The sequence below is a fragment of the Herpailurus yagouaroundi genome, unplaced genomic scaffold, assembly GCF_014898765.1.
Source record: "Herpailurus yagouaroundi ecotype Mexico unplaced genomic scaffold, PumYag 483, whole genome shotgun sequence".
Lineage (NCBI taxonomy): Eukaryota > Metazoa > Chordata > Mammalia > Carnivora > Felidae > Herpailurus > Herpailurus yagouaroundi.
Genome location: NW_024412700.1, coordinates 3,158,589 through 3,182,865, shown reverse-complemented (window position 1 = coordinate 3,182,865; position 24,277 = coordinate 3,158,589). Strand labels below are relative to the sequence as shown.

General features: G+C 53.1%; 1 protein-coding gene across 3 annotated transcripts in view; it reads right to left on the bottom strand.

Annotated features, from left to right (window-relative positions):
- The window catches only part of DPP6 (dipeptidyl peptidase like 6), a 941,878-nt gene that overhangs the window by 85,699 nt on the left and 831,902 nt on the right, over positions 1–24,277 (bottom strand). For all 3 annotated transcript variants that reach the window (XM_040464519.1, XM_040464518.1, XM_040464517.1), the window contains exons 9-10: positions 11,178–11,332; positions 8,445–8,542 (exon numbers count right to left, since the gene is read on the bottom strand). In XM_040464519.1, the coding sequence (XP_040320453.1) occupies positions 8,445–8,542; positions 11,178–11,332 (253 nt within the window). The remainder of the gene's footprint in view (positions 1–8,444; positions 8,543–11,177; positions 11,333–24,277) is intronic.

The following is a 24,277-nucleotide window of genomic DNA, read 5'->3' as shown; positions in this document are numbered from 1 at the left end:
CCTATGGAATGGGAGAAGATATTTGCAAATGACATAGACAATAAAGGGTTAGTATCCAAAATATATAAAGAACTGATATTCCTCAACAACCAAGAAACAAATGATCCCACTAAAAAATGGGCAGAAGACAGGAGCAGACACTTCTCCAAAGAAGACACCCAGATGGCCAGCAGACACATGAAAAGATGCTCAACGTCACTCACCATCAGGGGAATACAAATCAAAACCACACTGAGATACCACCTCACACCTGTCAGAGCGGCTAAAATGAACAACACAAGCAACAACAGGTGTTGGTGAGCATGTGGTGAAAAAGAAACCCTCATGCACCGTTGGTGGGATTGCAAACTGGTGCAGTCACTCTGGAAAACACTATGGAGCTTCCTCAAAAAGTTAAAAATAGCACTACCCTAGGATCCAGTAATTGCACAAGTGGGCATTTGCCCAAAGAATATAAAAACACTAATTCAAAGGGGTACATACGCCTCTATGTTTACTACAGCGTTGTTTGCAATAGCCAAAGGATGGAAAGAGCCCAAAGGTCCACTGACTGACGAGTGGATAAAGAAGATGTGGTATAGATATACAGTGGACTGTCATCCAGCCAAAAAAAGCATGAAATCTCGCCATTTGCAATGATATGGGTGAGCTACAGTATCAATGCTGAGTGAAATAAGTCAGAGAAAGGCAAATACCACAGGAGTTCACACTCACAGGTGGAATTTAAGAAGCAAAACAAATGAGCAAAGGGGAAAAGAGAGACAGAGAAAGAGACAAACCAAGAAACAGCCTCTTAACTATAGAGAACAAACTGGTGGTCACCAGAGGGGAGGTGGGCAGGGTTATGAGTGAAATAGGTCATGGGCATTAAGAGGACACTTCTATTGGGGCGCCTGGGTGGCTCAGTCAGTTAAGCGTCCGCCTCTTGGTTTTGGCTCAGGTCATGATCTCTTGGTTCGTGAGGCTGAGCCCCGCATCCAGCCCTGCACTGGCAGAGCAGAACCTGCTTGGGATTCTCTCTGTCCCCCTCTCTCTCTGCCCCTCCCCCATTCATGCTTTCTCTCTCTTGCTCTCTCAAAATAAATAAACTTAAGAAGAAAAAGAGTAACTGACACTGATGAACACCGCGTAATGTACAGAAGTGCTGAATCACCATACTGCATGCCCGAAACTAATATGACACTGCATGTTAACTATAGTGGAATTAAGTTAAAAACAATAAAGAAAAAAAAATTTAAAGGAAAAATGCATTGAACAAAGTAGTCGATTTCAGCAAACAAAAAGCCAGAAACTGACCAAGAAACATAGGTGTCTATGTGGCGAGGAGAGCGCGGAGTAGGGACTCCCTGAAAAGAACAATGAAATAAAAAGAGTGAGGCCTCACACAGACCAGCGGTGGGATTCCATGAGCTAAGCCCATCCAAGTCCTTGGAACTGGAGGTCAAAGATGAATGAACGAATGAGCTCAAGTAGAAGAAAACGCACGGAAAGCAAGACGCCTTTGAGCCTTTTGCGGGCCCGCGTCCCCGCCCAGGTGCGTCAGGGACCCACTGGGCTCCTTCTCACGGTGCAATTGTGTGACAGCCCGTGGCCGTCTGGCAATCAGGAAGAGCGCACAGGCCGCCGGCTGTGCCCCGGCCGAATGGATATTCGGAGGAGAATAAAACCACGTATCGGCACAGTGCAACTAGGCTTCGAAAAGGTCCTGCGGTTCTCTGCTGCATCTTAGCTCAACACCCGGCCCCGCAGCCCTGGGAAGGCCCCAGGAAACCAGCACGACACAGCCGCGTTTGCTGGATCAGAGCAGCTGGGTTTCGGTGGGGCGGGCGGTGCGTAAGGATTTCCATCTAGGTCTCCACCCACAGGACACAGCTCAGCTTGTCAAGGCGCCGCTGCCCTTCCCTTAGCCCTGCCTCCGCGGGGTCATGGTCCCTAATTACCTTTCACGTAAACGTCTTAAAAGACGGCCTCAAATTTGGCCCAGGGAGTCCTGCGCCCGAGGGCCGCGTCGCGGGCTGCTGTCCCTCCCACCTCGCGTGTCGTGGCTCCCACCACACTTCATTTCGGCCGTGGACCACGAGCTGTCCCTCTTTCTGGACTGTGGGTGACACGATGGGAGAGGCCATCCGGGTGCCTGCCTAACACAGCATGCGGCACAAAACCAGGGTCAGTAAGTGTTGGCCAACTGGAAAGATCCGGAAGCCCAGACTCACTCTTCCCTGTATCTGAGAACTGTTGGAGGGGAGGTCAGGCTGGTTAGCAGGCAAACAACAGGAGGAATCTGGAAATGGGTGGTGTAAACGACAGACAGCTGACAGATGAAGTGTCTTGTTTCTTCCTCCTGGTGGCTCCTTGACCAGCCTGCTGAGAGTGACCAGTGGACCTTCCAGAATGTTCCATACCTCTCTGGAGGCTGTTCAGGGAGGTGAGGCTGTCCAGCCCGCCTGGCTTGAGGCCCAGCACCCCCTTCTACACCCTGTGTGGATTCAGACACCTTCCTTAAACTCTGCATTTCTCAGTCTTTACATCTGGGGAACGGGGGCACTAGGAGCTACTTCAGACGTGTACAGCTTACAAAAGCCTTTAGGGCCGTCCTGGACCCAGCCACTGTCCTGTACATGCTGTAAGCCCACATCCTTGTTCCCGGGGAGACGGGCAGAAGGAAAAGCAAGAGTGAAAACCCACCAGCAAATCCAGAAGCCCGGTTTGGAAGGAGCAAAGAATATAAATAGCCCTGAGGTCACAGCTTTACAGTTCAAACCACAACACATGACTGATGATGCTTCAGGGCTCCCCACTCTATGCTGGGACCCCTGTGCTCCCTTACTTCTCTTGAAGACTGGCTCCTGGAATACCCCAAATCCTGCCCACACCTCCGACCCCTCCACCTGCCGACCCTCCTCCCTGGAGAGGATTTCTCCATCCTTTGGCAAAACTCTTAAAAGAATCAATGTCAGGGCGCCTGGGTGGCTCAGTCGACTGAGCAACCAAATCTTGATTTCGGCTCAGGTCATGATCTCATGGTTTGTGGGTTCAAGGCCCACACTGGGTTCTGCACTGACAGCTCAGAGCCTGCTTGGGATTCTCTCTCTCTGCCTCTCTCTCTGCCCCTCCTTCCGCTTGCACTCTCTCTCTCAAAATAAATAAACTTAAAAAAAAAAAAAGAAGAATGCCTACTCTGTGGCACTTAATTTTTGTAATAGGATACATTTCTTTGTTGTCTCTCCCCACCTAGGTCCTTGGAGGATGTGGGTCTCCTTCCTTCCTCCCTAAAACTCTCCACATGGTAGGTTTCTTACTTTTACCTTTCCTAGACTAGTTGAAGAAAGCCAGAACATGGTGCCTCAAGATATGCCTTTTTGACATACAAATTATTTTGAGCTGAAGGCAATGAAGAAGAGCAAGCCCAGAAAAAAGGCAGGAGACACGTTCTCCTCGGGCTGGAGATAGACTCTCAGCGCAGCGGAAGACTGCAGAACCAGCGGAATCTGCAAATAGACCTTCCTCTCAATAGTTGCCTCCCATGATCTGCTGTCCTCGAACACCTAAAACTGCTCCCCTTCGTCCGGCTAATTCCCTGCAAATTTACTGTTCCTGGTTGAAGATGCTACAGGGGTGGCAGTTCTGAATTGCTGCTTTGAGTCACTTTTCCGTGAGCTTTTTGAAGACGGGCTTCATGTGCATTAATGAGCTGATTTCCTTTTGTTAAGGAGTCCTGGCCGAAGTTCAGCCTCCCCAACAGCATCCTAGAGTGGAAATGGCATGATGTCACCAATGCCTCCACATTTCTAAAGGTTTGGTTCTTAGAAAGGTTCCAGAAAACCAAAGAACTCTCAGTCGTTGAGGATCCTATCAATGTAGGATTTTACCGGCTACCTGTTCAGCTCGCTGGCCCATTCAACAAAGGCTTCCTTAGCTTGTTCTATGTTGCAGGCATTGCTCTGGAGGGGAGGGCGGGCGTTGCACAAAATAGACCCAAGTCCCTGCTCGTGGACCTTCCTTCCAGCTATCGGGCAGGGAAAGGACTTGGTGAACACAGCACACAGAATATCCTGCTGGGATGACCCTAGGAAGGAAAGTAAGGCCGGGGGAGGAGGGAGTGGGGCTGTGACTCAGGCTCGGCTGTTAGGGAAGTGCTCAGGAAGGAACACTTTTTTTTTTTCTGTTAAACAGAACTTTTTAATAAATATAAACTAGTATTAACATAATATTCAAAAAGAGGAGATGTGACTTAAATATCAATGTCAAAATACCTGGTTAATCTTTTTTTTTTTTCAATATATGAAATTTATTGTCAAATTGGTTTCCATACAACACCCAGTGCTCATCCCAAAAGGTGCCCTCCTCAATGCCCATCACCCACCCGTCCTTCCTTCCCACCCCCCATCGACCCTCAGTTTGTTCTCAGTTTTTAACAGTCTCTTATGCTTTGGCTCTCTCTCCCACTCTAACCTCTTTTTTTTTTTTTTCCTTCCCCTCCCCCATGGGTTTCTCTTAAGTTTCTCAGGATCCACGTAAGAGTGAAACCATATGGTATCTGTCTTTCTCTGTATGGCTTATTTCACTTAGCATCACACTCTCCAGTTCCATCCACGTTGCTACAAAAGGCCATATTTCATTCTTTCTCATTGCCACGTAGTATTCCATTGTGTATATAAACCACAATTTCTTTATCCACTCATCAGTTGATGGACATTTAGGCCCTTTCCACAATTTGGGTACTGTTGAGAGTGCTGCTATGAACATTGGGGTACAAGTGCCCCTATGCATCAGCACTCCTGTATCCCTTGGGTAAATTCCTAGCAGTGCTATTGCCGGGTCATAGGGTAGGTCTATTTTTAATTTTCTGAGGAACCTCCACACTGCTAGGAAGGAACACTTTGATGGCGACTGACAGTGCATGGGTGCTCCCCTCAGCCATGCAGGGGAACTTTTCAGACAGACGGAGCACAGGTGCAAGCACCCCAAGAAGGGGGCGAGCCCAGCATATCTGAGGAGGGGTGCCGAGAGGCGGGATAAAGCTGTGCAGTGCCTCTAGGGTGGGCAGGTAGGGTTGGGTCCTCGGAAGAAGAAAGACGACAGGTGGCTTTCTTGACGTAGAAGCTGTTTTCGGCCCCTGGCCATCTGGTGAGCTGTACCTGCCTGTCGCTACTCGCCTAGAGCATGTTTCTAGCAGAAGGGCCTGGAATATGTCAACATTGCGGAAGAACAGACCTCAGCAGCTAATGATTTTAAGGGAACAAAAGAACGTAAGCACAGCCAGCCACCAGCAGGCCAGCAGAGGGAACAGGCGGTCTGACATAGCTCACGGCTTTCTGGGCTGGGCAGGAGGGGCGGGGAGGGCCTGGAAGCCTGTGGTCCCGGAGAGCCTCAGCTGGGGTCACCAGGAGATGGGAGGGAGGGGACACCCTCTGACGCCGTGCCCTCCAGGGGAAGATCCCCCAGGAAAGTCAGAGGCCTGAGCACATGGGGACCCAAGGAGGCCAGACTGCGGGCAGTAGGATTTTGGAAGGAGATCGGGGCATCTGTTCTGTGTCCAGTTGGTGACGTCATTTAGAGATTCTCAGAAAATGTATTTGAAACCTGGAAAGAGGGAACAGGATCTAGCAGTATTCCTCCAGCATAACCCCGGGCTCGGCCTCTGAGGCAAGTGGGGACTCTGCCCGGGCAGACTTCCCTCCTGGGTTTTTGCAGGTGGACCAGCTATCCCCCAAGGTCACAGTTCAGGGCCCTGCTAGACCCGTTACCCAGCAAACCTACCCCCACACTTCTCTGTTACACCGATCACACAGACCTAGCTTTGCCGATGCCAGCAAGACTGGTCCTAACACTTCACTGGCTGCCTTCTTAGCTAAGGAGTTAAAGAAAATCTTCGACACACATTCATTTACTTTGCCCGGAGAACTGCAACCTGACCAGTTCATGCACAACTGGGGTTGTGGGGACAGGTCAGGCTGAGTTCTGAAGGGGAAGGTTGCCAGCAAGTCCACAGGAAGTACTGACCACGCCACAAGACGGGGTGACCGTATAGCCAGCCCTGTGCCACCTGCACTGTTTCATTTGGTTTTTACAACCACTTCTATCAGTAATGTTTATCTCCATTCTACAGATGGGGAAACTGAGGCAGCGCGTCTGCGTACCTTCCCCAGGGTCCCAGGACTCGGATTTGAACGCAGGCGTTGGCTCGAGATCCTTCACTCTGAACCAGTGGTCCTCCATGTGGGGACATTTGGCAAAGACGGGGACTGTCGCAACTGAGGGTGGGGTGCTACTGGCGTCTGATGGGTGGGGCTGGGGCCCCGCTAAACACCCCGCAGTGCCCCCCACAGCAAAGAGTCACCAGGCCCCACGTGTCGTAGTGCTGAGGTTGGGAGAGACACGGTCACCCCGCACAGTAGCTCGGCCCCTCCTCCACACCCCACGTGCTTGGTGGCCCTTCGCACGCCTGCAGTTATCCACTCACTTGTGACGATTTGTTCAGTCTACACCGCGGGCCCTACATCATCCGCTCCACGTCTCGTTCCCCACGATGCTTGCGGCGCTCACGCTAACGGCTGGTGAACTAAATGCCCGATAAATATTCGCTCACAATTTATTCTACGATTTCTGATATACCTGTGCTCTCTTTGGAAAAAAATCTCAAGGCCGTGTGACAGAGAGAGAGAGAATGAGACAGCGTGACGTTTGCATATTACAGATTTCTGCTGCACGTGAGGCACGGGATTGCATTTAGCCTAGGAAATCAGAGCAGAGAACCTGAAGCCAGTGTCTGAATTTCAAGCCCCGACTGAGGCTAATTTTTCATTGTCCTTGAAGGTAATCAGGCCTGTGGAAACAGCATCACCAAATTGACCAAATGAGATTTTCAATTAACTCAAACAGATGGCTTAAATTTTCCAGGTGACTTTCCATATTAATTCAGTGAGTTTGCTGGACCAGGCCCCGGGAGGCTTGGCAGGGATGGGGGCTAAAAGGAAAACAATGAAATATTGGATCTTCAGGACAGGAGGCAGAGCAATGACCGGAACTTTTCTTCTACCCCAGCAGAAGCACATGAGCCAGATCCGTTCAACACCCCCTACCCCCCCCCCCCCCCCCCCCCTGACCAGCATATACCAAGGGCTCTGGGACTCCAGGCACCGGTGGCTCGGGGGCCAGCTTCATGAGCCTCTGGGGACATTGCGACCCTCTGATATGACTGAGGAGACCAATCCTGGGCAGGGAGAGAGGCCGCGAGGAGCCATTTACAGAGCCATTTACAGAGCCATTTACAAGCCCATTTACTGTGCTTGGTCTGTGTACCTGAGGACCTCACAGCATTTTATTATCCACGGAGAAGAAAGCGTTAAAAGAATCTCTGTGGCATTTTCCATAGGCTCACGCTTCTGAGGGTCTTACTAAGGAAGTCACCGCAGGAGAGGACCACACCATCCACAGAATACCAGCAGGACCCAATGTCAGAGCGCCCAGCCCTGGGCAGGGCCTGTGGAGGAGTCGGAGCGGATGGGGCCACAGCTCCTGTCCTTCCAGAAGCTGCCAGAAGCGACAAATAATGTGGAGTTCTATAACTGGATAGTAAAGGCCTGGGCTAGAGGTTATGGAAAATTTGCGGTGGGTGTCCTCTGAGTCTCAGAATGAATCGTTCTTGGCTTCACTGGGCCCATATCTAGACTTACGGAGATCTATCGGCACTATGGGTCTGGTGTGTGTACGGTGGGCTCCCCTTTCTTTCAGTCTCCCATCAATATCCCCCATAGAGAAGCTTACTGCTGATATGGGGGGTTCTGGAAGTCTATTCAGTCCCCAGGCTGTTCAAACTTTGGTGATACTCAGACCACTTCACTGAGATAGACCCTACTCAGCAGTTTTGATTAACAGAAAAAAAAAAAAAAAATCTACCCAAACCAGACGGTAATGATAACAGGCCAGTTACCTTTGCCAATACGCTCTAACACCTACACAGGTTATCTTACCAACCAGGAGAAGTGGGTTACTAGAGCAGGATTTACCACCAGCTCCTCGAGCTGCCAAGGTACGCCATTGTTCTAAAGTTATCTCTTAAATGGGGCACCATTTACAGAAAGTCTGATCATGTGGATTTTCTTGGTTAAGGCTATATCCATTCATCCAATGGATGTTCTCCAGCGTCTGCCTGTGTGAGACAATGTGTCCCTGCTGGAGTCTTGCGGCTGACCTGACATGCCCCTTCCCGAGGAGCCCAGCCTCCCAGGGAGAGCAGTCTGCTCCTGACTAAGGAAAGAAATACTGGTACTGGTTGGACTCGTATTCCTTTCCAGAAAAGTGAATCATGAAGCAGTAGGCAAAGCTTTGGACAATGTACCTTTTTCTTGGATGTTGAAGAGAGCAGTAAAATAAATCTGGAGAGACCACATAAATGAACGTTCACCTTATTTTCTTAGCATAGTAGAAACAAGGAAGCAAACCTCATCCGTGGATCATCGGGTGGCATCATCTCCAGATCGTGGGTGGGTCCATTTAAGCCAATGACGTGCAGGGAAATGCTGGGGTTTTCACTTCCAGCCTGGGAAGCAAAGAAGACCAGGTGTGAGTAAACCTTCCTGCGGGGACAGTGCCTCAGTTGCCGCACGAAGGACCAAAGGCAACTGGGGTGCCATTCCTTCCCCAGGAACCCTACCCTCTTCTTGTTCCTCCAAGTGCCTCCCGATTGTCAACCTGGGAGGGGCAAGGGATGGGACAAGGAGCAGGACAGAAATTCCTGGAGGCCAGGCCAGGAGGCAGCGCACCCGAGGGCAAAGACACGGGTGGGGAAGGCTGATGAATGTTGGCCGAGGCCCAGCGGTGGGGAAAGGGAAGTCCCTGGAAAAGGTGCAGAAAAGGTGCTGGGTGGGTTCTGCTCTGCGTCACTGCTGCTCTGTGCTCCCTCTTCGGGCGGAACAGCGCTGCCGGGATGGGACAGGGGAACACGTGGCATTATTCGTCAGCGACACGCCGGGTCTGACGGATACCCTTGCTTCTCTGCTCCCTGCATGAAGACGTGTCGGGTTCACCACAATAGGGCGGGAGTCTGGCGGGGTCACCAACTCATGCCTCTGATTTGGGAGACAGTACAACGGGGCAAGGGGTGCCTGAGTTCTGTTGGCTAGAATATGCCGCCTTTCCATCCGAATACAAACCGTCCGGGCTTCTGTAATTCCAATTTCACCCACCCCAGAGCTCAGTGTGAACTCCAGACGGATCTCAGGTCACCACTCCTAAGTTGGGGAAACGCCCATAACAGGGTTCACAGGGGAAGCCACTGGATCCCTGGCTGTTAGAGGAGTCAGGCAGCCACTGGCCCCACTGTGTGCGTGGGGGGTGGGGCGTTCAAGGGTCAAAAGAGCCCGCATTTAGTTAACCGTTTGCGACTAAAACCCTGGCCCCTTCCACAAGATGTAGAGTCCAGTCCAATGAAGCCCAGCTGAAAAGGGAGACTTCTGTCAACAGGCAGGTCCGTGTGGCAGGCTGATATCAAGTGCTGTCGGAGTGGGACGGTGGTGGGGACAATTCTGTGCCTTCACAGAGCTCGTGCTCCTCCACTCAGGGACCTCCTTGGATACTGGCCACGCCAATCGAAGACCCACAGAAAAGGCTCAGTATTGGGGCACCTGGGTGCCTCAGGGGGTCAAGCGTCCGACTGTGGCTCAGGTCATGATCTCACGGCTTGTGGGTTGGGGCCCCGCGTCGGGCTCTGTGCCGACGGCTCGGAGCCCGGAGCCTGCTTTGGATTCTGTGTCTCCTTCTCTCTCTGCCCCTCCCCCCTCTTCCTTCTCTCTCTCAAAAAACAAAAAAAATTAAGAGAACTGTTTTCCAGGTGCTGTGGACGGAATGTCTGTGTCCCCCACCCCCCAAATTGAGAATTCCTTCCTAGGTCAAAGCCCCAAGCCCCCGTGTGACAGTATGCGGGGGTGAGGCCTTGGGAAGGCCATCGGGGTCAGGTGAGGTCAGGAGGGTGGCGCCCCGTGAAGGGACTGGTGCCCTCGTGTGGAGAGAAAGAGGCACCGGAGCTCCCTCGCTGTGGGAGGACACAGGGAGAAGGCAGGGGTGGAGCAAGACACACAGTGCTCGCCGGACCCGACCTTTCCGGCACCCCGATCTCGGACTCTCAGGCTCCAGGCAGGGCTGTGAGAAACGAATATATGGCACCTGCACCAACTGTACACCAGGGGCTTCCTCTCTGTGGCCGGGGACGCCGGGCACCTCACTGGCCTCACTTGCACACTATCGCCCCTCTCGCTGCCCCCTGCAGGCTGGCATGTCCCGTCCTTCCGATACACAAGGCGCATGGCATCAGCCCTCTGATCTGGGAGATGGTCTGATGGCCTGGGAGCCACGGCTCAGCGCTCACGGGCGCGGGCTCCAGGGGTCCTTCCGAGGCAGCTGCAGGCGGGAAGCGAGTGCTCCGTCACCAGGCAGGTGCAGGCAGTGAACGGCTCACGTCCACCGGCCGTGGCCTCCGCGGGCCCTGGAGCGCTCCAGCGAAGCCGGCGGGGGGGGGGGGGGGGGGGCGGCAGGGCCGCTGAGCCCACTCTGTCAGACATCAGTGTCTCTGCAGCGGTTCGGGCTGCAGAAAATGTGGCACCAGTCCTTGCTTCGTGCCAGGATGCTGTGATTTGCTAACAAAGCAAGGTCCAGACATCTGTACCCCTCCCCCTCCACCGCACCCTTGCTGTCCTGCCAGTCTCTGTGCCAACAACTTGGTCTGGGAAGCAATCAGAGACTACAGGCCGGGATATGACCAAACACAAAAGAGCCCTGCACAGACCCAGGGGACCAGGGGCAGACAGACGTCCCTCGGACCTCCCAGGAGCCAAACTCTAAAACAGGGACGTGACGAGAGAGGGCCCCAGGAGCAGGCAGTGTGACTTTGTTGCCATGGACTCACAAGGGGAGGTAAGGTACTTATTTTGGGTCCCATGAAACTCACACAAATGATTAACGGCAGTTCAACTATTTAAGATAGAGTAAACCTGCCAACAAATTCAACTCAGCGGAGATGGGAATTTAATGCAGTGTAATGGGAAATAATTAATCTTGCCTCTGTTCTACTGCATTGCTCAGAACACGTCTGATTCTACAGCTCCACGTCTGGAGTCGCCTGGGTCGGGGGGACTGAGGAACGAGGCGAAGAATTCGCTCCACTGTTTCTTGTCGCCTACCTTGGGGTAGTGGTAGGGCTTCACTGTGGGGTAGATGGAGCCAGTGTAGGTTGGGAGCTCCATGACGGGCACGCGGGAGTCGTTGATGGTGGCGTAGGCGAGCCTCGTGCCGTCCGGAGACCACCAGTGGGCGATGTGGGTCTTCAAAATCTCCTCTAAGGGAACACAAAGCGGAGAAATGTGGACACACAATGGACACACACATGGAGTGCACACCAATGGTGCGTGGACACATCTGTGAGCTGGCCAGCAAATCATGAACCCCGCCTTGGGGACACAGACCTTCTACAATCTTCGAGTGGTCTTCACCGTGCCCTGGATATGCCTTCCTTCCACGGGGCTCAAGAAAAGCCTGGTGCTGACCACCAAGCCCCAGAATGAACCCCAATAAATCAAGGTCCAACTGAACAGAAGTTCATTATCTGGAGAGCTTCTCTCTCTCTCTCTCTCTCTCTCTCTCGTTTGCACAAATTTGAACACGATGAGCCCAACGAGTGCTTTCTGAATTGAATTATTGTGCCACTGTGAGTTATTATTTTAAGATGCTTTACAAAAGCGAAGCTACAGGAAATCAATCCACGCAGAAGCAGGGCACATCCAGGCAGAACCGAGTGAGAAAGAAAGCTGTGTTGTAGGTTACATCCCGGAAAATCTCAGATCAGCTTGCGGGAGATGCCTGGGGATTCATGCCCACACACATACTCCCTCATGAACAGCCGTGCGAAAGAACAGGTTCAAAGGTCAGCACATTCCTCAGCCTTAAAGGAACGACGGATTTCACTTCCTGTGGCAGAAAAACAAAATGGCCCCATCTCCAACGGGGCTGAAATGCAAATGATAATTCTCATAGGCTTCCCCCAGAAATGCCCATTATTGTGTGTGAGTGCAGCCAAGTGTCTTGGCTAATCAGAGTTGTTACCTGTGGATGATTTTTGTGGGATCTGTGATCTATTCCAGAAAGAACAATTCTATTCTGCTTAAAACTCGCCCAGTGTACCAAGTCAGGGTGCTGGGGACCAGAGACCCCATCTGGGTGCTACACAGCTTTTAGGTCAAAGGATTGTCTCTTGTACACAATCCATATGCATCATAAAGAAATTCCCTCCAGATTTGTTTTTAAAGTAATCATTAATAGGGGCACCTGCATGGCTCACTTGGTTAAGTCTCCAACGCTTGATTTTGGCTCAGGTCATGATCTCATGGTTCATGAGTTCCAGCCCTGTGTTGGGCTTTGCACTGACAGTGTGGAGACTGCTTGGGATCCTCTCTCCCTCTCTCTGCCCCTCCCCTGCTCACACACTCACTCACTTTCTCTCTCAAGAATAAATAAAAACAAAATAGAGTAACGATTGAAAAATTCTCCAATCACATAATACAAGTCCCACTGAGCTGGCTATCATCAGGTGTGTGCCATAAACCAGCCCCACATGCCCGTATGGCAGAAAGCCGATGAGGAAGCTGAAATCATGCTGAAAATGGGTGCACATAACCCAAGGGACAGCATACGCTGGAACAGAGCCAAGGACAACTGGCCACAGAAGGAGAGGATCACGGGGGAAGGAACACGGAGGAGACAAGGGAGCTGGGCTAGCCTAGGTGGCGGACAGGTTGGGGGGGGGGAAGCACCACGGGGATCGGATGGCCACAGGGTGGACACAAAGGCTTAGGGCCACGTCCTGGGGGCCACGTCCTGGAGGCGCTCACAGCCAAGTCCAGGCCTGCGAGTGGGGCAGGCTGCAAACCCTTAGTCCCGGTGTGGGGGTGCCCGAAGGCAGCTGTCCGTCCACCCCCCCCCCCCCCGGGTCACTGGCCTGGTCTCTCAGGGGAGGAGCCCCCAAGTCTGTGGCACCTGCAGCAGCAAGTGTCATTCTCCTTGGAAGCAACTCCTCCTTGCCTTCTGGGCGCTGTCCTCCAGCGGCCAGAAGCTCATGGAGACTCCCCTCAATGCAGCACGGGCTTGCTACTTGGCTGGTCACCAGACGGTAGAGTCTCACGAAACACCCAACACTCCTGTCCCCAGTGCACCCAGGTCTGAATGCGGGGCTCCGTGGACAACAGATGAAGAGCCACGGAGTCCTTGGTTCTAGCCCCTGGACAAGGTCCCTCTGTTCACCGAGGGCATGGCCATCACCCCTAACAGCACCGCCCCCCTCCCTCCCGCATCCTGCCACCTGGGGGCGTCCCACGAGTGGGCTCAGAAGCTTTTCCAGAGCCCACGGAGGCCCAAAGGTCTCCTGAGGTTTAAAAAAAAAAAAAAAAGGAAGAAGACCGCCTCTCCAGAGCCTGGAATTTTCCAGCGTCTTCAGCAGCCAGCAAAGTGACTTTCAGGTGAGTGTGGAACGAGGTGATTCCGAAGTGGCTGTACCCAGAACCACCTGACTCCTCGGGTTGGCTCTGTGGAGGGTGAGTAATAGACTCCAGCAGATGGCCTGCTGGAAAAAAACAGGCACCATTTGCAATGCAATTTGTGGGTGATTCTGCTCAATGGCTTCTGTGCTGCAGGGCTGGGACGGGGGGGAGCCAATCAAGGCGAGTGGAATCACAGCCAGTGAACGGAATTCAAGGGGCAGGGGGAAGGAAGCAGACCCTCCCCCTCCCCCTCCCGCCCCCAAAGTCAGTGGCGAGGGGCCTGGCAGCGGTTTCCACAGCACGTGAATTCATGGCCAACTCAGGCTAATCCCAACGGGAAAACGGCTGGCTGACAAAGCCTTCATAAGTGGAGAAGCCTGACAGAAACAAGCCACCACAACCCCTGTGAAGACGAATCATCTGCTTCTGCTCTTTGGACCCAGAGCAATCCCCTAGAACGAGAGGGAGGACCTTGTGCCAAGTGGCCCCGCCATGTGTCCGGTGGGCCTGCGTGCGTGGGTGGGGGGTGGCCGGGGGAGCGAGAGACAACTAGCTTCCCACGTCCAGCCGTCTTTGTGTGCAAGCTGCTTCCAGACTCGCCCTCAGGAGAGAGAATGAATGGGGTTGAAGGCCGAGCCTGACTTCGGGCAGAGAGTAATCAGTTTCCATCAATTCCGTCGGCAAATGCCAGCGTGTTTCTGCTAAGCTCAAAGCACCGGGAAACGGGGATGCAAAAAAAGGGTCACTTCAGACTCTCGCTTGTGCCGGGTGGAAAGGGAAGTCAGAGACCATATAGTTCCGGGATGACAAATTCTGGCGAATGTTATTCTCTTCAGTTCTCTTCCACGGCGAGATGACGGCAAATGGGAAGGAACCCTGCCCTGCGTGGGGTTGGGGGGGTGGGGGGAAGGCATACAAAACCAGGGGAACGGTAGCTTACTTTCTCCAGATGCCCTTTAACACAGGGCTCCTCCGCTCTTTTATTTCTCTCTGTGTTAGTTGCTCGATAAAGAGATCATTAAGTATAAGAAACTAAGGGGAGAAGGACCAGGCAGATAAAGCCTTGGCATTTTTTGTGTTAATTATGAACATCCTTATTCTGCAAACGCTTTCTTCAGGATCTCCAGCTTAATGAGGCAGTTGGCTTAAATGCCATGAAGTCAATGTAGCTTAGGAACAGAGTTCTGCAGAGGGGAAAAAAACAAAAACAAAAACAAACCCCTATTTCGTCAACTAAATTAACTGCATGAGCCCTCGCCTTGGAACAAGACAAGAAGCCTGCCTTTCTGAGCAAGTAACTGCAGGTAACTTGGGAAACCGGATGCTTAGCTTGCCTTCACCTTGCCCGTCCTGCCCAGGGACCACTGCAGAGTCATAGGAGAAGAACACATTGGGGGCCATCAACTAGTCATAAGTAGCAGAAAACTCCATCTATGTGCTTAGTTCATGGTGGGATCTGAATCAATGCTCCTCATTTCTTCTCACCATATCTTCAAAAAGTCGACTCGACTATCTGAATGTTATTTGCTCGTGACAAGCACTGTTGAGGGCTTATCTGGAGGGCAAACTCTCTCTGGGCTCAAGGTGATAAGGGCCGATCCAGCAAAGAGGAGGAATCCTCATGCGCCCCCGAGCGTGTGGCAGATGCAGAAGAGGAGGGTCGCCCACACCCTTCCGTGGTGGCAGACTGGCGTCACGGGGGGGCGGTTCCCCAGAGAGCACATGGGAATGGGTGTGCCCTTCAGTACTCCACGCAGGACAATCTGCAGGGCACAGGCATCTTCTCCCCCAAATCTCAAGGGGTGGCCTTGGTGTCTACTCTGGTTAAGAATGACCAATGTGAGGGGCGCCTGGGTGGCTCAGTTGGTTAAGCGTCCAACTCTTTGTTTTGGCTCAGGTTTTGTCTCTCACGGTTTGTGACTTCGAGCCCTGCGTCGGGTTCTGCACCCATGATAAGAAGCTTGCGTGGGATTCTCTCCCTCTCTCTCTGCTCCTTCCCTGTGCACATGCTCTCTCTCTCTCAAAATAAACAAATAAACATTAAAAAGAGAAAGGATGACCAATTTGAGAAATATGCTATATTGGATCCAATAAGCATTGCATTTTGGAACTGTAGGCATCGACTTTATCAGTATACGCGACGTATGTTTCCAAATTGTTCATGGGGAGTTACCCTCCTGAACAGAAGAATCACAGGTTCCTCTTAAAGGTGTCCGGTGGGCTCACCTGTGTCCCCCTCACATATGATACAAAGTGATATGTTGTGTCCTAATCCCTGGTGCCCAGGAGTGTGACCTTATTTGGAAGCAAGGTCACTGCAGGTGGAATTAAGGTGAGGTCATTCTAGAGCAGGGTGGGGGCCCCCACCCAACCGGACTGGTCTCCTTATGAGGAGAGGAAAGGAGACACAGAGTCGGATGGGGACGATGTTGTGGGAAGGCAAAGGCAGAGGATGGAGGGATGTGTCCAGAAGACACGGGACACCAAGGGGTTGCCAGCCACCAGGAGCTGGGAGGGATAAGAAAGGTACTAACCAGAGTCTCGGAGGGAGAACAGCCCTGTGACCCCTCGACCTCACACTTCCAGCCTATGGAACCTGAACAGCACATTTCTGTTGTTGAAAGCCATCCAGGTTGTGGCGGCCTCAGGCGACTTGTGCAGGGTTATGTCTACACTGTGTAGACCGGATATGTCTACACCGGTTGCAGGGAGCCAGCTCCACACTGGTAAGGAAATACACTCCTGAGTCAGGGGCCCAGAGGCTGCCAAATTCTTCCCTGAAACCCAGGGGGCGGGATTTCTCAGTCAGACCTGCCCAGCATGGTGGCACATATGGCTGGCCTCCGCCCTCGCAGCAGGTGGGCTGGACCCAGCGCCCCTGCACCCCCAGTGTACACACGCATGCACACAGATGTGACACTGAGTGTGCTGGGCCGAGCCCCGCGCCCCCCTGCCGCTGATGCTTCCAGCCTCTAATGGGCTGACGGGGTTGGCTTGTCTCTGCCTCTGCCCAACACGCTGGGTACTTGTGACTGGGCCCTTCCCGAACCCCGGCCGGACGTAAGAACAGACTCTCGCGTTTAACTAACCCCCACAGCGTGCTTGGTATGCCGCAGGCACTGTTGCAAGTACTGTGCACACAGCAACTCTCTCCGTCCTGCTCGAGCCTCACGTGTAGGTAAATGGCTCCTCGGACTCCGTCGCCTGCAGCGTGAAGCCGCGGCCTGGCCCACTCTCCGGACACGGCACGTTTGCCACCAGGCTCTCCCTGCACGATCTCAGGGACAGTTACTCAGCAACAGTGGCCGTCACCGCCGGGACCCCCATTTATGAAACGCGACCGCGAGCCAGGCTCGGTGCTCACAGCTGCGTGTTTCTGCTCGCTCACTTCTCAGGCAGCTCCCCTCGGGGCCCTGGATCCCTCCCTTGGTCCAGGTGACCGAGGCCCCCGCTCCCAAGCCGGCAGAGAAACCCAACGGCCCCTCCCGTGCCTCGTAGTCAACTCAGGGAGTGTGTAACAGAGACCTTTCAACGACAGCATTCAGCGTGGTCTCTGTCATCTCTGCTCCCCGGATGCCCGTAACCACCCCACAGCAACGCCGTCCCGGGCTGAGGACTTGGAGGTTGAGAGAAGTGAACGTTGTTGAACAAAGGCTGAGTGTTCAGCTCCCACCAAAGCTCCCGCTGTGTGTGCCGGAGAGGAAATACACAAGCGTAGATTACAGTGGGCAAACGGCCAGCAGTCCCGGGGTTAGCGATCGTGCCAGAATGGGAGACCTGCAGGGCTAGAAACACAGGAGGTCTCTTCGTCGTGGGAGCAAAGTGGGGAAGGCTCTTGTGGGGAGCACTGCTAACTGCTCCCCAACATCCACGGTCCGCTCTTCCTTCAGGACAAGAACCAACGACGGATAGCCAGGTTCAGGGCCTTCCAGAATAAAGACACCCCCGGGCTCTCTGAGGGTAGTGCTGGCCCCAGAGCGGATTCCTGCCTGCGGGCTCTCAGAGAAGCTCTGAGTAGTGTCCATCCAGGTCCTCCCTTCCGGAAAGGGCGTGAGCACCAAGGCCTCCCCGCCCCTCCCCAGTCCGTCCTGTGGGCAGGTGCGGACTGCGCAGGTGACAAACAGCCTAGTGTGGATCCTGCAGGTCTGTGGGAGGTTAGAGAGTTCGCGAGGGCCTCATCGCGAGGCCGAGCTCCTGCAGCAAATCCCGAGTCAGAGCCATGGAGGCCGGAGTGCCCCGGTCGGCGTCCGCAGAGGCCCCATGCCCAGGAAAGGACACCCCCACGTCTGCATGCTGCCGGCTCTTCAACGAGGGAGAGACACTTCCAGCCCAGAGCTGAGGCCTGATCTGCAGTCCCCACGGGGAGGCCGCCGAGCCAGAGGTCAACATCAGACAAGGACCTGGAAGGGTGTGGGGTGGAGGGCTGTGTGGGACCGAAGCGTGCAAGGTGCCTCCCTGACCACTGCATCCGGGGGCTCCCCAGGCAGACAGGCCAACCTGGGACCCAGGACTGGTTAAAAACAGATCCAGGGTAGACGAGGGATGGTTAGACATGCAGGGCAGGGGTTGGAGGGCCTCCTGCAGAAAGGGCTCCTGAAGACAGAGCTGTCTCCTTTTCCTGGGGGGGCGAGGTGAGGGAGGCCAGGGTCCACACTCATCGGAACCCGCGGACGGAATGCTTGAATCTGCACCTGCCCCCACAGCCGGCTCTCTGACCTGTGGACAGCGCGGGGTGCGGGGGGCATGGGGCGCTCTGCTGGTCTCCGCCTTCCCCGCCGCAGCAGGGCCATCTGCGAACGGCCAGAGCTGACAGCTGAGGTGCTGGGCTGGCAAAGGCTAAGAGTTCTCCCTCTTTCGCTCCCAGACCCACCATCTGCCGTGTCTGCACTTTGGCTATTTCCCTTTTTGAAGCTTCGGCTGCCCGCTGGGGCAGGCTGGCCACACCGAGGAGGTCCGGCTGCCCGGCTGCTCCGTCAGGACCTCAGTGTTCAGGGGGCAGGCGTGTTGGCTTAGAGACAGGAGGTAAAGTTACAGACCGCCTCCAAAAGCAGAAAACACGATGTTCCTGAATTTATACTCGCTGCAGAGATGGCTGGACCATCGCTTAGAGCAACGGGCTCACAGGAGCCCTTCTGTGTCTGTAGGTTCTTAACCCTCAGGTCCCCTGAGCTCAGCCCGTCACTATTTTGCTGTTTTCCTGAGGCTCTAGTGAGAGTAATTCTGTGGGCCTCAATCCACGTGTGGTGCACGAATCTAACTACCCGGGTGGACTGATTTGGGGAAGGTCTTAGGGGGGTCACACCTGACTGAAGGAGACAACGTCAGAAGTATCTTCCCAAACTGAACTCATAAAACCCTTCTGACATTATTTTGGGTTACTGACGTTCTTTTATTCCTGGGAAGTCATTCATACTTTAGTATGAGCTTGACACCTTGCTGAGTATGGCAGACTGTATTTTCCAGAATCGGCCCAGGTGGTACTTCTGGTCCCACATGCTTTTCCAGGACTCTGCGCTCCCCCGTCAAGAGGCGAGGTCTGTGTGTCTCTCCCTCGAACCTGAGCAGCCCTGTGCAGCAGCCTCAACCACCAGAATGTGATAAAAATGATGCTGTGTAACTAACTACTAAGGCAGCGTGGCTTCTCCCTGGCCCTCTCTTGCTTGAGAAGCTCCCCATTAACACTACCACCGGCCCTGTTGTAGGGAAGCCGAGGCCGAGTGGAGACCCACGTGCCGTGTTCTGGTCTCAGCTGGCAGCCAGCATCAACCATGGGACACACGAGGGGACCAGCCTCTCGGTTGCCCCAGCTGGTGAGAGTAGACAGAAGGGGTACACCTGCCAAGCTCCGTCCAATTTATACAAGTCACTGTTTCAGGCAGTTTATTTGGATCAATGAGATCAACCTTAGTTAAGAGAAGTTTTGGACAGAGCGAGGGCCAGGAAGAGGAAACTCGGGCCAGCGCGGTCACCTCCTGTTCCTACGTGACCCTCTTCCTTTGCATTGCCTCCCACTCTTTGCCCCTCATTTTGACCATGGGAACTTGAGGGAGCTTCCAGAACTTAGGCCTAAAGCCCTCCATTTACTTGAACCACACCCAGGCAGGTGACCGTCTCCCAGAGGATCTCACTTCTCATTCATTTGTTCATGGATTCATGTGTGCAGCCGTCCACCCACTCATTCACTCAGTGGGGTGAACAAACATCCTAATGAGGCCGACAGAACACAGATTTGGGTAGACACGAGGTCTCACAGTGAATCAGAGGACACAGACGATGTCGGCTCACCTGTACTCCAGAACACTCTAGAACAAGGCTGTCGGTGTGCACTCTTGTTTATTCCTGAGGCAGGGGTTTCTAGCTTGGGTCTAAGAGGTGGGTCTTGCAAGGCTCTGGGAAGGGGAAGGCAGCAGAGATATCTGGTCTCTGGTCTCCATTTTGGTCCTGTGGCCTGGCCCTGGGGTCAGCCCCTGGCCTCCTGTGGCCTCCTGTGGACACCCGGCCCCTCCCCCTGTGCTGGTTCAGACGGACAAGCCGCTGCTGGAAAGAAGTCTCCACGCTCTTGAGCTGTTGGAGGAAGGCTCGCCAGTTCTCTCTCCTCGTCCCCTCCCTTACCAAATTACTGTGCTGATGTGAAGGAGGCATTTAAAGTACAAGAAAGCCTCGCCAGTTCTCTCTCCTCGCCCCCTCCCTTACCAAATTACCATGCTGATGTGAAGGAAGCATTTAAAGTACAAGAGGGTCCTCATCGGGGAGATAATCAAGTGATAAGGTAAGCACGGAACTGGAGTGTGCTTTCTGCGGAGGAGCGCCATAAGACGTGGGGACCTGGCTGTGGACCAGGGAGCTGGGCGGCCAGAGGCCGGCGGGGCTAACCTGGGCTGGAGGACCTCGAGTCTCAGGGCCACGAAATCGGCATCTGACCCAGCAGCCAAAAAAGCGACTTCTGGAGCAAAATCCATACAAACATCGTGTCACCTACGAAAATGCCTGGTTTCCACCTGCTACTTCCAGAGGCCGTGTGCTACAGGGGAGAGCTGGACTCTGCCTCTGACCTGCCCTCCAGGCCCTCTTCCTCGACTCTAGAACGAGAGGATCGGCTTCCCTTTCTAAAGGTGGGTGAGTGCCCCTTCTCACAGAAATACAAGGCAGGTGTCATATTTTAATTCAGTCCGAAATGCTCAACATATTTAAAAAGTAAATCGGTATTTCATTCCTCACAAGGGCATCTGACATACCGGACCGATATTTAACTGTACTGTGACGTACAACATATTTGGTTCTACGTAAAACCAAGTGTGACCGCGGATTCACGGACTTGCTGACAAGGCTTCATAGCCTGTTTGCCACCTGACCGCTTGGGGCCCTGACTTACGTGTCCACTGAGCTTCCTTTGAGCAGATTCTAGAAGGCCTGTACCAGACTGGATGCCTGGCTGCTTCCTGAGTCTTGGAAAAGTAACCTCTGGGGCACGTGGATGGCTCAGTCTGTTGAGCGACCGACCTCGGCTCAGGTCATGATCTCACGGCTCGTGAGTCCAAGCCCCTCGTCAGGCTCTGTGCTGACAGCTCGGAGCCCGGAGCTGCTTCGGATTCTGTGTCTCCCTCTCTCTCTCCCCCTCCTCCGCTCACACTCCATCTCTTTCTCTCTCTCCCTCAAAAATAAATAACCATTAGGGAAAAAAGTAACCACCAACTATAAGCAGAGGTTTGTGGAGGCTGCATTGGCTAGAAAACTGTGACTTTAGAGCAGCCTGGAACTAAGTCTGCCCACGGGGTAGGGCAGCTCCACAGGGTAGAGTACCTCCCTGGGAGGGAGCTCGAGGCAGAGAATAGTGCAGCACGTTCTAATAGGGACGCGTGTTCAAGTGCTGCTCAGTCACCTGTTCCCAGGCCGCCCCTGATCTGCCCGCTGTCTTTCCTCAGAGTGGAGGCTAACTTCGAATGCCATATGGCCTGCAGTGAACTCCGAAGCCCTAAACGAACATCCTGGGGGAATCACGAGCCCTTGTTTAGCGTCAATATTCCTATTTTGCGCGCCCAGCATTTCCCATCCCAGCGACGGCACGGACCACCAACTATCCGGGCGCCATGATGGATGCTCTGGAGGACCGAGAGGACCACTGACTTCTGCCAGAAGGATCTCACGTGGATCTGGAAGGGCAAGACTTGAGCAAAAATGCCCTCTCACATCCTCAGTGCAGGTGGCCCCTGCAGGAAGGTGCTCTTATTTCAAAGTGACTTCGTACATGTTTAAAAATCATGCAAGACCCTAAGAAATAAGGGGATGGAGGCCTGCAGGCGAGAAGAGGGAACTTGCTGGGCTGGGGGGTGTTAGGAAGGCGCTTTTCCAGACACTCTGCGAATCCCTGCAGGGCGGTCACACTCACACCCAAAGGGGAGAGAGGCTGTGTCCCTGGAGGGACGGGAGGTCGACAGGGAAGGACAATGACATGGGGACAGGCTGCATTCCCTTTCGTTCTTCCCTGAGGAGTAGCACCTGTCCCAAATCAGGTGTCACAAAGTGACAGGAAAGTACACAAGGACCATCTCTGAAGGCTTCCCGAAAAGGGACCGAGGAGGAGGCTGACGGCCTTCGGGAACAGTGCCCCATCCTGGTTACCAGGGTGTGGTGCTCAGGAGGACGGATGCTAGAATGGGGCGTGGGAGATCCAAATTCTGGCCCAGCCACTCACCAGCTGTGTGACCTTAGGTAAGAGATGCCTCAGTTTCTCCATCTGTAAATGGGGATGAAAACAGTCTCTACCTCGTCGGGCTGTTGTTACCCGAGTTCTATTAGTTGTTATACATAAATACACTGGTGCCTGTGCCCTGTGACTGCCATACAATGTCTGTCATCATGGAGACAGATAGTAGGGCCTACTGAGGGAGCAGAAGAAACCCAAATGGAAAATGAGCCTAGGAGCAGTTGGATGAAGTGGTCAAGAGGGAGCTGACCTCGCGCCTGGAGAGCCTGGGCATGTGGTAACGGAACCACCTGCAGAGCGGGGGAATCTCAGTATTGATTCCCCCTCGCTGGTCCTGGTGGTTGGAGGGTAAGAGAGCAACGGCCACACTTCCCTACGGGGTCTCAGCGGGTTACTGTGGCCTCGTGGGGACAATCGGCAGGGGATATGACTGAAAATCAGGGCCAAGAAGGGTCGTTGGGATTTCCACTGCACGCTTCGTAAAGCATCTGCAAAAAGGATATTTCCTCTGTAACAAAACAACCCGAACAAACACCACCACCCCTCCACCCAGGTCCTCATGACTTTCTAATAAAAACAACGCAGTGAGGACCAGCGCTGGGAAGGCAGGGCTGAGTCGAGGCAGAGAGACCACGTTCTGCCGTCCCTGTCGCAGAAAGCGCGTGACTGTGACCCCTCCTCTAAATGCACGCCCCGACGACACCGTGACTCTCCCCTTCTTCCTGCCAAACCTCACGGGCAGAGTGAGGGTGCCTGACGCATCAAGGGCTCATTTAATCCTCAAGACAAGCACCTCAGCTTCGTGCCGTTGCTGCCTTGGTTTTCACCCTTGAGGAAATCCAAGGGGACAAGTTTAAATAATTCGCTCCAATCCCTGAGCTGGCAAGTGAAAGAGTGGATCCGTGGAAAACACTAAACGCAACCGCCTTTGTCTAAAGTGTCTTCCCGGCTCCAACCCACGCCCCGACCTCCGCCCCTGTGGCTTCAGACCCCGTGCACTCCCCCCAAAACGGGATGGAGACGGCACGGCTGGGGCCTCGTGTGCCCTCGCCAAACACTGTTTTAAATTCAGCTCCTGAAATGTGTTCCATTTAATAACGGAGAATGTTCTACCATAATACTCTAACTGACTTTGATACTAATTTAATAATCTATACAGTGATTGGTTTAGTGTCTTAGGTAAAATATATTACCAACCCTATCATGATTTTTAATTTCCTTGGACAGTTACAGTTTTCTTCCTGGTGTTTTGCCAAAGCTGATCATCCTGTTAATATTCACAAGAAAGTTAAAAATGATTGAGATTCTGAAATTGGAATTTTAATTGGATAGTGACTTTGCTACCAACTGAGATTTACCACAGTTTGTATTTATGAAGGTTTTTTTTTTCCCCAAGTGCTGACTTTATTTTGTCCTCTCCTAAAAGTTAGAATTTTTCACCACACAACAAAATTACAGCCTTGAAATTATATGTAACATTTCTTTTACGCACTGGCTTTTGCTTTAAAATTGTGTGATGAGAATAATATTTCCTCTTACAATACACCGCAGAAAAGCTCATTATAATACATGTTTTCAAAGAAAATCCTAACAGAGCATAGTCTCCTTAATCAGTCTGAGATAGTCTGCATAATTATTTCTTAATATCAGTGAAAACATATTTTTAAAATAATGGATATCAGAAACAACGTGTTTGAGACAGAAAATTAGGTCTTAAGTTTCTGCTTTTTGAAAAGCAGAAGGTTAATTAACTGTAGATTATAAACAGCACTCAGAACAGCTTCTGTACCCAACAACATCAAATTATTAATTACTCTTGGTTCTACGGCTCAAAGTACAAGAGCCTGCCTTTTGACTCATGCAGACGCATCCTGAGCACGAGGGAACGGCCCAGGAATCCGGGATGGAGAAGGGACGCCGTGCTGTTCCTAGGATGTGGACGGAGAAGAGGAGAGGCGGGTGGTCCAGGAGCAAGGCACATCCCCAAGCCCGGGGCCAAGCCGTTCCCGAAGCCCACCCCTGTCCCCACCTGCTTCTGCCCCCCCCT